Source organism: Pogona vitticeps, chromosome 1 (assembly GCF_051106095.1).
Source record: "Pogona vitticeps strain Pit_001003342236 chromosome 1, PviZW2.1, whole genome shotgun sequence".
In the NCBI taxonomy this organism is placed as follows: Eukaryota; Metazoa; Chordata; class Lepidosauria; order Squamata; family Agamidae; genus Pogona; species Pogona vitticeps.
This window is the reverse complement of record NC_135783.1, coordinates 340,073,077-340,087,207: the sequence shown is the minus strand read 5'-3', so window position 1 is coordinate 340,087,207 and position 14,131 is coordinate 340,073,077. Positions and strand designations below refer to the sequence as shown.

The following is a 14,131-nucleotide window of genomic DNA, read 5'->3' as shown; positions in this document are numbered from 1 at the left end:
ATTGGAATTTCTCAACTGCATTTTGTAAGGATATATTCCTTAAGCATTCCTGACTGCCACTTAACACCTAAAGATGAAATCTTCAGAACATCAAACCAAGAATCAGAAACCCCTCATATAGCAGGAGGAGAGATAGATTAGTTTTATTCCAACACTTGGTGGGGGGGAATCGAAAGGTGCTGAAGAGACTTTTCTAAGTAACAGTGAATAAAATTACAAGAATAAACAGCTAATGAGAAAGGGAAGGGCAGAGAATCCAAGTTTTAAGGAAATGAAATGCGACTTGAGAACATGGCATGTGGGACTCTTTTAAATTCTTCCACGGTCCCATTAATTTTTAACAATATTTAACCGAATGACAAAGTGAAAGAATACATTTTCATCAGGTTTTTAATTAAAATAAGGTAGAAGGGAGAGAGTAAGAAATGTGGCCATGTCACTTCTATAAAAATATGACAGTGAAGGGGGAAAATTGTATACCCTTTTACAGATTAATCTCGTAAGATAATTTTGGGAGTGTACTACTGAATGACTAGAGACACGTAGGCTGATTAACTGGACTGGTTGTTCTGGTTTCCAGCTTCCCTCTTTATTCTTCTATTCATGCTGGGATAGGAGAATAACATTTTAAAGTGACACTCTTTGCAAAAGGAAATTTGCTTTAAAAGTTTAAAAGAAACCTTTTAGGGCAGCTGTGTGATGAGTGACTGGAAATTAATTTATTGATAGCGTACATTTATTTAACATAATTCTGCCTAACGGAACTCCCAAGAAAAATGCAATAACAGAGGAAAGGGGTGGCTGGGAAACACCTGTTGAAACAGGTTAGTAACCATTTTAGAGAAACCATTTTGAAAACCAACCAGATAGAACCAAAGCTATTACTCTACATGGTTAAATGCACAAGAGGAATTTGTATGTGTTGATGTGGTTTAAAACAGAATTAGAGGGCATGAAAAGTGTTGAACTCTCTTTTCTTCCGACAGCTTTCCTGCTGCTCTTCCTCCCATCACACCCAGAGAACCCTTTCGGAAGAGGGACAAACACAGACGGGTGAAACACCTTGCCAACAAAGGTCCGCATAGTCAAAGCTATGGTTTTTCCTGTAGTGATGTATGAAAGTGAGAGCTGGACCATAAAGAAGGCTGACCGCCGAAGAATTGATGCTTTTGAATTGTGGTGCTGGAGGAGGCTCTTGAGAGTCCCCTGGACTGCAAGGAGAACAAACCTATCCATTCTAAAGGAAATCAACCCTGAATGCTCACTGGAAGGACAGATCCTGAAGCTGAGGCTCCCGTACTTTGGCCATCTCATGAGAACAGAAGACTCCTTGGAAAAGACGCTAAAGTTGGGAAAGTGTGAAGGCAAGAGGAGAAGGGGATGACAGAGGATGAGATGGTTGGACAGTGTTATCGAAACTGCAAACATGAATTTGACCCAACTCCGGGAGGCAGTGGAAGACAGGAGGGCCTGGTGTGCTCTGGTCCATGGGGTCACAAAGAGTCGGACACAACTAAACGACTAAACAACAAGAAGCAGCCTGCTTAGCACTACCGTAGGTACCTAGAAATGAGTGTGCCACTAAATCTCTATGCCAGTGTTTCCCAGCCTGGAAATCATGACCCTCAAGGGGGTCGGTCGCAAAATGTTTTCTAGGGGGTTGTGGGGTCACTTTATAGGTGTTGTAGCCCTTGTCAGATAATCTCGTCTTTGACCTTTCAGAGTAGGATAGGAAACTTCACATGCTTGTGTATCTATGAGAAACAGTCCCTGAGGGGTGGGAAAAAGCCTTTACTTTCTGAGAAGGGATGACTTGACCTCTATGATGGTGGTGGTGGGGTCTCAGTTACTTGTCTATCATCAAAGGGGATCACGACTTGAAAAAGATTGGGAACCAGTGACCTAGGTTAATTCTGCTTTGGACACAAAACATACATATAACAACACACAATTATGAAAATGCCCCCACAAAAATATATATTAGTAGCTCTCTGGCCTTGTACGTACAGCGTTTACACTTTCAGTGATGAGGTGAGCCGAGGGGAAACTATGGCACATATCAGTTCTATTAGAGTGTGAACAAAACGGGCATGTGATTCAACACAAACCGTTTGGCTGCCACGAGGACCCACAATCAAACATCACAGCCATCTGTTTCTTTTTGGAAAGCACCACTGATACAAATTAACTTTGACTTTCACCATGCACTGCTAAGTCCAGAGTTCCTGGCTGCCACAGCCAAGAGCCGATGGCAATCAAAGGCTTTGGGGGATCAGGCAGAACCACAGCGGACATTTTGTCATCAGCAAATCCTGTCAGAAAGGTTTCCAAACTTCACCTGAGGGCAAAGACGTGTCCATTAAGATCCAGCCAGCCCAAAGAGCCACAGCCTTAAGGATGCCAGAAAATGGTCACATACAACGGTATGATGGAGTTGTGTTTCCTTTTATTAAGAACTTTCAGCAATTATCTTACAAAACCCCAAGTGTCTGCTTTTCTACCCCCTGCAGTAGATACACTCAAGGTTAAACATTGAAAGGCATGCTTTTCAGGACAATAGCTCCCAGTACCTCCCAGTTAAGATGAGTCAGTGATCAACTCTTTCAGCACAGCACACCTAGAAACAAATCTTAAGTGGTACTGGTCTGCCTTAAACCAGTTTCCTTCCCAGCTGGCACTTTTTAGTCACACCCTGGGTTTGAATGTGTGCCTCATCTGAGCATCATCTACCACCAAGCCATTACTATCACACTGGTTGCCCCTCCCTGTCTTCGGCGATATAGAACGGCGAACTCTGCAATCACTACACTCGAGCATCATCTCCTGCTGCCCCTCTTGGCTTCGAAGATCTTGGGAAGAAGGAATAAGGAGGGGATTATGCAAGACCTTCACACAGGAAGGTGGGATGCTGTAGCATCTATGGGTGGATGGGGGAAATAAGCCTTGTTTAGCTATATATAAAATACAGAGCACATGTTAAGAATTCCTGGACTGGCAGAGGATCTGGCAGGCAGGCAGGCAATTTAACGGAATCTAAACTGTATTAAATTTGTCTTTAATTACCACTCAATGTCACGGTAAACTCCCAAAGTGGAGGCTTCCTCCAGCATTACTTCATTAGGTATATCAGATAAATTCATCCATCTGCCACTTAAGAATTAAAAATAATTGCTAACAATTATGGAAGGATTCTGTCAAATAAAGAACGTGAGGGCACAGGAAGCACAAGCCATCTCCAGAATTCAGCATTAAGAAGCATTCTATTTAAAAAAACAAAAACAAAGACCTGCTTTGCTTGCTTATCCATTTATTTCAATAATATTCTGACTTTCTTCCAAGGTGCTCAAAGCTATGTGGCCCTCCATACCCGCTTTTCCTCCGAACAAAAAATCTATAAGGTAGACTGTGTTTGAAAGGGAATGATTTACAAGGTCATTCAGTATGTTTCATGGGTCAGTCATGGAGATTTTGGCCTAGTGAAGATTCACCAGATCTCCACAACACCGTGGAGGTAACTATGATTTGCATAGTTATCTAACAAGCTAACCACACATCCCTAACAAAAAAGCATTTTTGGAGAAACTGGCATGTCTAAATATGTGGTCTAATTCAACCCTATGTGGAGGTTGCATGTTCTACCACAAGTGCAGACAACTGTGTCCCTCCAAATATTTTTCGAAGGCACTGGCTATGCTAGAGCTTCTGACAATTCTTGAAGATCAAAAACATATGGTGGGCCATAGTTGCCATTCCTTACTTATCAGTCAGAAGCAGCATGGGACGGCAACAACAACATGGATGAGCATACTCTAAAGCAGGGCAATGGTAACCCTTTAGCTATTTTTACACTGTCGCTCCCACAGCCTCTTATCATTGACTGCATGAGCTAAGTAGCAGACTAAAAACATCTTGGGAATCACAGTCGCTAACCCTGATCTCAAGTGAGTAAGGCTGCTGAAATGTGAAATTGGTTAACTCTTAACTGTTTCTAGAACAATGTAATGTGTATTCTGAAATTATTCACTTGGCTCCTGAAATGTATTTGCTTGGATCCAATAAACCTGATTGTGTTATAATTCAGAGATTACTGAGTTCATTGTCTGAATTTTCTGCACCATCACAGTCAGCATACATAAGCACCCAACGAAGCTTCACCATCTTGATTTGCGTTCATTTCTTTATTGTTCTCACCCTTTGGTAACAAGGGAATAAAGGGAAAGTCCCATTTACAATGCTCAATGTGGAAGAGATCATACTTGATCCCTTTAGCTGTGTTTGCTAGAGTTCAATGGGATTCAAAGTCTGGATCAGAAATGAAGCAATAATTTATCACACTGGAAGAACCAACAGCACTGATTTGCAGTAGACGTGTGGTTTTGTGGGTTTTTTGTTTTTTTTTTTTTTTTTTTTTTTGGACTTGAATCCCTAGAATTCCCTGGGAGAGGCACAGCCCCAGGAAACCACAGTGAAAAAAGCACATATACACACCTCTGAAACACAGTGATATTCTCAGAGATAGAAACCTACTCTTAATTCTACACAAGTGCAATCCCACATTACAGCATCTCCAGATGAAAGGAAAAAGCTGTTGATATGTGTTATCAAGTTACCTCCAACTTATGGTGACTCTAGGAATGAGTGACCTCCAAACACTCAGAGATAAAGCACAACTTAAATGACAGCCAAATCAAAATGTCTATGTCTATTTGACCACAACCACCTGAACTTCCCATTACCCATGGCGAATGACAGCTGTAGTCCATCACATCTGGACTGCACCTGGTTCAGGGAAGATGATATACAATTTAGCTATGGCCTTCCAGTAGCCAATATATTTTCATCATCTTTGGTACTGAACAGTTGCTGACAGGTGCCTTTGATGCAATATGTCACTTTCGGAGCTTGTAAAATGCTGTTTCCCACAAGATATAAGGATAGCATCACAATTTGATTTTATATCTAGTGTGTCTCCTATTGAAGTCAATGTTATCCCTTATGCCACCAGTATGCTGGGAGCAGGCTGACAGGGTAGTCACCATAAATCTCTCTCTCTCTCTCTCTCTCTCTCTCTCTCTCTCTCTGTTATAGCGTGTCCGTCATAATCATTCAAGAGAAGGAAATGATTTGGTTTTTTAAAAATCCTCAAACTTTTCAGTCATCCTCAAACACCAAGCGAATTTACTTGTGTAAGACTGAGTTTAGTTCTACTGTTTATACTTTTTCTTTACTCAAACATTTTAAATTTTAAATTTAACTCAGTTTAGGGGTTGTGGGCTAAACATCACTCTCCTCCAGTCATTGCTCAATACTATTTATTGCACTTAATCCCAGACTGCTTTATGGGAATAAAGGCTCCAGAAGCAATTTTTTAAAAAACTTATTTTGAAAACAGCCGTAACTTTCTCATAAAAAGACATCTCAGTTTTGACAAGCCTGAGCAACATTTGCAATGCACCAGACCTATCAAGACCCTCCAACCAGAAACAGGAAGCGTACAGGGGCTTGAGAAGTGGCCTGTTTTTGTCCCTGGACTGCCTGCTTGCCTCGTCTTGCCTGGGAGAGTAAAAGCTGCTGAGAGAGTTGTCAAATGCCTGGAAAGTCCCAGCTTGTGACGGATGGGGAGCCTTCAGCCTACTTGTTCTCTCCTATTGTGGTGCCCTAACTCAAAGGTGGAACGCATGCTTTAACCCAACTGCCCTGTTTCTCAGCAAGAATCCCCAAACAAGCAAATATCAAGCTGTACTAGATGCAAAGATGTCAACATCATTTGCACGTACAGGCAGGCTCAGTTTTATTTTTAAAAGTGACACCAAGAGCCGATCTCCTATAATTTAATATGCTAAAAAGCTGTCCCTTAACCAGCTATTACCTTAAATGTTCAGATCACCCTTTCCTCTGTACTGGCTACGAGCCATGTACAGATATTTTGTTAATAGCACTCTAATGTGTGCTATGCTGTTATGCTCTGACCACTGTTCCTTATTTATTATTTTTAGATAATTTAAAAGATTTGTTTCCAACTTTTCCATAGACACTCAAGGTGGTTCACAAAATAAAATGATTTAAAACAAAATAATCACAAGGATGGCGGATGGTTTTTATAATGTCATGAAAAATTACACAAATAAAAAATAAAAAATGTACTGGCCAGAGATTTGCTGATGACTTACACCAGTATAAGTTACATTTTGTAACTCACTGCAAGTCACATTCCATGGAGAGTGTAATAAACAGTGCAACATCTCCCTCTATGAGCCTACCTGGGCATTAAGATGATCATCAGAGACCTTTCTCTTGGTCTCACTACCTTCACAAGTGCAGTTGGCGGGAACACAAAAGAGGGCCTTCTCTGTTGCTGCTCCCAGACTTTGAAAACCCCTCCCATAGGAGGTCAGACCGGCCCCATCTTTGCTGCCTTTCCGCAAGCAGGAAAGGACTTTTCTCTTCAGGCAGGCTTTTTCTTAATGACTGGGGGTTAGAGATGGGCTATTTGTATTTGTACCCCTGGGGATACAAATACGAATATCAGCAACAGAGGTGTTGCAGAAAACCAGTGCCAAACTGGCCGATCCACTCTCTGGATGTGTGGCCATGGTCTGCAATGAAACTCCACACTCTTGGTCCCACCTCCTTGCCTGAGTGGTCAGCTGCGTGGGGAGGTGGGGAAGCACTGACCAGGCTACTCCCACAATTGATGCGGTGACATGGATGACAGCTATGTGCACTGTGAATGACAACAGTGTGGACCGGCCAGTTCAGAGGGGAGGGACTGTATCTCTACATTTATGGTGCTAATATTCATATGAATAGCCAATTTGTACTGGTGGTCTGAGAGGGATTTTTCAATGGATTGTTGTGCTCTGTTGTTTTAAATGTTTAATATTTATTTTATTTACCATTTTTAATATAATACTTGTTTAATTTTTAAAATACAGTGGGATCTCTACTTAAGAACAATCCAACTTAAGAACAGCTCCATTTGCTAAATTTTGCTTCTACTTGAGAACAGAAATCCAAGATAAGAACAGGAAAAAAAACCTTTCCTGCTCTTTTTTTAACCTTAGGTAATCTTAGGTTAAAAAAAAAATTCTCCCCCTAGTGGTAGAGTACGTAGTAACCAGCTTTGCATTAGTTCCTATGGGAACTAATGCTTCAATGTACAAACGCACCTCTACATAACAAAAAAAACAGCCAGAACGGATTAATTGGTTTTCAGTCCATTCCTATGGGAAATTTTGCTTCAACTTAAGAACGTTTCAACTTAAGAACACCATTCCAAAACCGATTAAGTTCTTAAGTAGAGGTTCCACTGTAGTTTCAATGGACGGAAAAGAGCAGATACGGATTAAATGGTTTTCAATGCATTCCTATGGGAAATGCAGATTCAACATAAGAACTTTTCAACTTGAGAACCACCTTCCAATACGGATTAAGTTCTTAAGTAGAGACCCCACTGTAATTATATATTTACTGTTATCAGCTTTTGAATATTGTCTTTTTAATGATGTGAGCCACCTTGGATCCCTTTTGGGGAGAAGGGCAGAATAGAAATATTTTAAATACATACATGCATGCATGCATGCATACACAGACAGCTAATAATGTGTCTGGTGCCTCATTAGTTAATAGCAATTTGGTAAGATGAGTTATGCACTTTAGGTTATGCATGCATACATCACCAATGGAAGTCTGCCAATCATGAAGAATAAAGTGAAACAGGAAGGGTGAATGCAACCTCTTTTAGTTAGTTAGTTAGTTAGTTAGTTAGTTAGTTAGTTAGTTAGTTAGTTAGTTAGTTAGTTAGTTAGTTAGTTAGTTAGTTAGTTAATAAATATGGTGTCACAATAGATTTAATAAATCCCTCTAAAATAGTCCTAAATATCCAGAGTATGGGAAAATCGTGAAAATGCAAAAGTGATGGCAGCATATCAAGAAGCTGGTTGCTTTCCATGATTGTGTGCCCAGTTGTACAATGGACCTACAACCAGGAACACAACAGGCATCTTGTTAATTAGTGGCAATTTGCTACTGCAAGATACCCAATTTCAGTTATGCAGGGGTGGGGGGGGGGAGAGAGAGAGAGAAACTGACATTATGATTCTGGCCTATGCTTTTCAAATTGTAATGCATAATAACACTAAAAGTGTTAGAACTGAATTATTGCAGAATAAAAGCTGAAGAAAGAACAAATAAAACCAAGCATTAAAGTAAGTGAACTGACAGTACATTTTGTTTCTTTCTTTCCTTAATTATTAATATATTAAAGCTTTATTAGGGAAAATACCTCTTTTTTGCTCTCCTTGTTTTGTTCAACTTCAATATCGATGGGGTTAGTTCCATTTGCTTCTTCTATTTCATCCTCACTAGAAGATAAAAAAGAAAGCAATACCAGATTATTTCTCTACAATCATCTACAAGCAAGTACAACACAATGGAGTAAACAAGAGAACACAGCGCTTTTCATGCATTCAGGTGAAGATCTGAATCGGGCTCAGAAGGATCCTCTGAAGAACATACAAAGGAAAAGGTTGAATTATAGAAATGACCTCTGATTTAACAGCATGATTCTGCATTTGAGAAGGTTGCTTCCTTTATCTTTTCTAAATCTATTTTTTCACAATGCCTATTAACTGGCTGAGCTGGACAGGGGACAGATTGGATTTGTCTTCAGTGTGGAAGGGATTGTCACTCTCGAATTGGCCTTCTCAGCCACACAAGACACTGTCCCAAGACCTCCATACAGAGCACGATACCATAGTCTCTCGAGACTGAAGGATGCCTACACAATTAAATGGCTACCAAAGTGGACACAAGCTTTTGCAATGAAGATTTAATCTAATCTGTTACATCCTAGAAAAAACCATAACAAAATCAGTTTGGTTTAGAGAGGCAAAAGAGTTCATGGGTCAAGCTTTTAATTACAGCTGACATCAAACCTCTAACTCTCTAAAATCTTTTTAGAAGCAAATAATTGTTTTGCTATCCATTTTCTTGCACGAGCTTCACTATTTGTGTGTGTGTGTGTGTGTGTGTGTGTGTGTGTGTGTGTGTGTGTGTGTGTGTGTGTGTGTGTGTGTGTACACAATATATATTATGATCTTATTTTTTATTTGTAAGCTGTCATGGTATTTTTTAAAAGGCATGCTTATAAGTATTTATCCATTTAATGTACTTTTAAAAGTTGCTTTCACTCATGAGCACTCAGTGTGGTTTACAATTAAACCAGGCCATGTGCAATGAAAAAAAAAGATTTAAAAGGAAATATAAAAGTCATCACGAACCAACACAAAGCAAACTGATTTACAGCACAATCTGATGCTTGAGTATTTAGAAATGAGTCCCAGTGAGTTCAGTGGGGTTTACTTATAGGAGGCCAGGTGACTTCCATGTGAATCTTCCTATGTACAATATTAATATCATATGGTCCTATTTTTTCAATAAAAAATAAAGAACCAACAGGTGACAGATTATATCTGCCAAGCACAAGGCAACATATGCTCAATAATCTGTACAAGTATGTGTTTTAAATTCCACTGTGAAAAAAACACATACTGTCAACTGCGAAATAACGAATAATAGACATCAATCTGGAACGGCATAAACAGCCTTCTTCCCTAAAAAAAACCCCAAAACACCAAACATATTTAACCCAATCCATTCCATATCCACATAGCTAATGATAATTTTGAAAGAAAACCTCTCCATTGTGAAATAATGAACTGCTTCATTTTCTGTACTAGCAAAGTATTTTAGGGTAATCATCAACATTAGGGTAATCATCAATTATTGTCATCATCAACAAGGACAACTTTGCATGCATTTTTCAGAGGTTAAGACCTACTTGCCCTCCAAATCTTAAATGTATCTATTTATTTTACTGTACATAAAGTGGTTGGCATCCCAATTAGGCTTGTTTTCTAAGGACTGTTGGGTTTTTTTCATAGAAGCAGCATCGAGTTCCAAAGGAACATTTTTACAAACCAAACTTCAAGAGATGCAAAAATCCTTGCCCATCACCTGATGTTAAAAAGTAGCTAACAGTGATGTGAAAAGTAAAATGAAAAGCTGACTCCTCTAGAACCCCAACCACTCATTAAGGGCACCCCACTGCTATTTTCTTCAGTGCGTTTATCAATGTTCTCAAGATGCAGGAAATCATTCTAGGAAATATGCACCCTTTTCTTAGCAAATCTTGCAAAACTGTCAAGTGTGTAATAAGGGTGGTGATGTAAAAAAAAAATACTACATTATTTTTTTTGTCCCCCCCCCTCCTGAAAGCCTGTATGATGTTATAGTTAGAGTGTTTGACTAAAACTTAGGAAAATAGAATTCAAACTCCACCACTAATTAGCCACGAAGCTTTACTGTCTGACCTTGAGCGAACCCTATTATCTCCACCTGACCTACCACACTATGAAATTATAAGATAAGGTAGATATGACGAGATCCATGTAAACTTCTTTGAGTCCTCTGGAGGAAAGGTTGAACAGGAAAACTACAAACAAACAAATAAATAAGGATGTTCTGACTAATATATCTTATTCCACATAAACCTTTTCTACATTTTATTATGCCTTTTGGGTTCCAAATCGCATCGTTGTAAAATCTGTGAAGACTTTCCTTCCACTGTTTACAGACTTTTTTCACTGAAGGTGACATTAAGGCTCAAAGCACAAACCCTTTTTCCTTGAAAATAAGACCTAACCTGAAAATAAGAAAATATAAGCCCTACCCCAAAAATAAGCCCTAGTTAAGTGAAAGCCCATCCTCCACCATCGTGCAGCAACCAGAAGATGACATGACTGCATTTGAATGAATGTAGATGGTTGCAGATGAAAAAAAAAAATAAAACATCCCCTGAAAATAAGCCCTGATCCGTTTTGGAGCAAAAATTAATATAAGACCCTATCTTATTTTCAGGAAAACACGGTATGTACACATCTAAGAAAAATGCTTAGTCATGTGGTAAGTGGCATGAGCTATGCAGAATTAACACACTCTCCTTATGATTCACTCATTTTGAGTGCAAACCTCTGATTGCCCCATGCTGAGAATAAAACAGTAGACTGTCATTGCAATGCCTAGATATAGCGCTTCCCAGAAGGATAGCAGGACCACGGTATCCGTGGAGGATTGGTTCCAAGCCCCCACGCAGATGTTGGAAACAGCATATAAACAAAGCACTTCCAGTTTCTTTGGTGTCTGTACATGGTTGAGATAGGGAGCCCTGGCCCCAGTCTTGCCGAAGGAGACTGGGTTTTCTGCCAGGGAGGCTTTCCTGAAACTGGCAGCTGCCGTCTCCCCCTGCCCCCCCATCAAATGCAGCTGCTTCATTTCACTGGAAGCTTGTTTCCCTCAGAAACGTCAGTGCGTATGCCACCTGGATTCAGAATAGTCTCTGGATCTATCTAGTGGCTAGTCCTGTTCCCTACACATTGGGAACATGTATTTCTGGGATTTATTGATTGATTGACTGATTATCGATTGTTCAGGCAGCGGATAAGTGAAACAACAAGTACTGATCCTGCAGATACAGCGGTCCTATTTTATCTGCCCTGGTAGAAGCAGCCTTCTTTTTCCTAAGTATGAAATCTGCAAATAGTACTGTAGTTCATTGTTCCTTACGAAATAGTTTGACATTTTTATTTTTATTTTTCCCCATCTTGAACCATATTACTATTGTTGCTTTTTATTTTATTATACTGTTTTTATTCCATTTTTATTGTTAGCTGCCCAGAGTAGACTTGTGTCTAGATGGGCGGGGTATAAATTTAATAAAGTAAGTAAGTAAGTAAGTAAGTAAGTAAGTAAGTAAGTAAGTAAGCAAGTAAGTAAGTAAGTAAGTAAGTATAAAGCAGCTTCCTCTGGGTGAATCCAACGATAGAGAACACATAGTCGGTCCTCCAGATACTGGGTTGCTGTTCCCATTAAATTTAGACAGGTCAGCCAAAAATGAAAGCTTATGGATCTGCAACTCTGCAACATCTAAAAAACCCACACCTTCTCTACTATTGATCTAAACTCTTCCTTAAAATGCAAACATTCACTTTAATGCAATTAAGATAAACAGTGCCCTTTGGAACTCACTGCTGATACTGTTTTGGCAAAAAAAGAGAGGAGTGACACATTATATTAATATTTTCCAGAAATGTTTAATTACTAGGTACTACGCAGCAGTGATACTGCAATGAATAAACCCTGCCTGTGGGCTCAAAGCCTAAAAAAAGACAATGTTACAGGAAATAGAAGAAGAGATGTATTAGCTAGACAGTAAAGGTAAAGGTTCCCCTCGACAAACGTCCAGTCGTGTCTGATTCTAGGGACTGGTGTTTATCCCCATTTGTAATCTGAAGAGCTGGCATTTGTCCGTAGACACTTTCCATGATCACGTGGCCAGCACGACTAGACATGGAACGCCATTACCTTCCCACCAAGGTGGTACCTATTCATCTGCTTGCATTTGCATGCTTTAGAGCTGCTAGGTTGGCATGAACTGCGATCAGTAACAGGAGCTCACCCTGTTACGCGGATTCAAACTTTTGATCAAGAGCCCAGTGGCTTGGCAGTTTAACCTACCGACACCCCCTTTATTAGCCAGATCTACAGGCCAAACTGAATTAGAAGGGTCAGCTGTATTTCCATACCCACGAACCTCCACCATCTCTGGAAGAAACACAGAAGGCCACTAATCAACTTTCCAGTAGAAAAAGCCCCATGGGCAAATACAACTCCAGCTGAGCTCTATAAAACAAATTATAAATTTCTCCACAGTTGATAACACCTATTTAAAGAAATGTGGGCAGAAGGCAAAATCCCTCAGGACTTCAAAGATGCAACAATTGTCTGCCTTTATAAAACGAAAGGCAATCATCAACTTTGTGACAGCCGCAGAGGCATCTTACTCCTGAATGCTACAGGGAAGATTCTGGCAAGAATCCTTCCAAATCATCTCAGAGGCCCCTTGGAAGTGAGAGCTGGTTTCAGTATGGTTTCCGTAAGAGTCAAGGGACTGCTGACACGATCTTTGTCATTAAACATTTACAAAAAAAGTGTCAAGAGCAGCATGTCAACCTCTACACAAAATTCATAAGTCTGACTAAAGCTTTTGATACAGTGTACAGAGAGGCTTTAAGGAAAATCTTGAAAAAAAATTGGATGTCCTGAAAAACCCACACATATATTTTGAGAACCTCACAATGGTGTGTGGGCTTCAGTAACTGACAACAGCATCCTCTCCGATCACTTTCTTTGTACAAATGTCATAAAACAAGGGTGTGTTCTTGCTCCAGTTTTTTTTTTTTTTGTCTTAGTTTTCTGCAATGTTCTGGAATGCTTATAGAGGAGAAAATGCTGACCTTAGATACCGCTCTGATGGGAAAATTGTTCAATCAGTGGCTTCTGCAGGCCGTAACTAAAATCTCATTTTCCACAGTTCGTGAGCTTTTATTTGTTGATGACAGCATGCTTAATGTAACCACACTTCTGGATATGCAAAGAAGTCTTGATCGGTTCTCCTTCACTGTTAACAATTTTGCTTTGAAGATAAATGCTGATAAGGCACTGGTGGTCTACCAACCTGCTCCACGTGTACCTTATAAGGAAGTAGCTCTCAAGGTGTACAGGCACCCCCTTACTACAGTAGACAGGTTCGCGTATCTTGCCAGTTGCATTCTCATTGATGAGGAAGTGAGTTCATTGATCTCTAAAGCCAGCTTTGCTTTTGGAAGACTTCGATCCTCTGTGCGGAATCAATTTTTCCACTAAGCTGAATATGTAAAAACTTACTGTTCTATCCTACATTGGGGAAACAGGTGATCTCTGAGGGACCACATAGCAGAGGTCCCAAGAGGTGGACATCACCTCCCCAAATTGTACCATCTAAGATCAACCTTGAGGAAAGACTGGAACTATGGAAGAGCAGAGCCCTCACATCCTAAACTCGATAACCATCTCAGAAGGATACCATGATGGATGGTATCAAATGCTGCAGAAAGATCCAGGAAAGGCTGAAAAGTGACACTTCCCCTGTCTGCTTCCCTCAGGAGATTGTCTTGCAGGGTGACCAACACCATTTCAGTTCCATGGCATGACCTAAACTCTGATTGAAATGGATTTAGGCTATCCGTTTCCT

At 40.0% G+C, this 14,131-nt stretch overlaps 1 protein-coding gene across 5 annotated transcripts in view; it reads right to left on the bottom strand.

Annotated features, from left to right (window-relative positions):
- Positions 1 to 14,131, bottom strand: part of RCOR1 (REST corepressor 1) — a 192,008-nt gene that overhangs the window by 27,732 nt on the left and 150,145 nt on the right. For all 5 annotated transcript variants that reach the window (XM_078383798.1, XM_078383797.1, XM_020793631.3 and 2 more), the window contains one exon: positions 8,285 to 8,363. In XM_078383798.1, the coding sequence (XP_078239924.1) occupies positions 8,285 to 8,363 (79 nt within the window). The remainder of the gene's footprint in view (positions 1 to 8,284; positions 8,364 to 14,131) is intronic.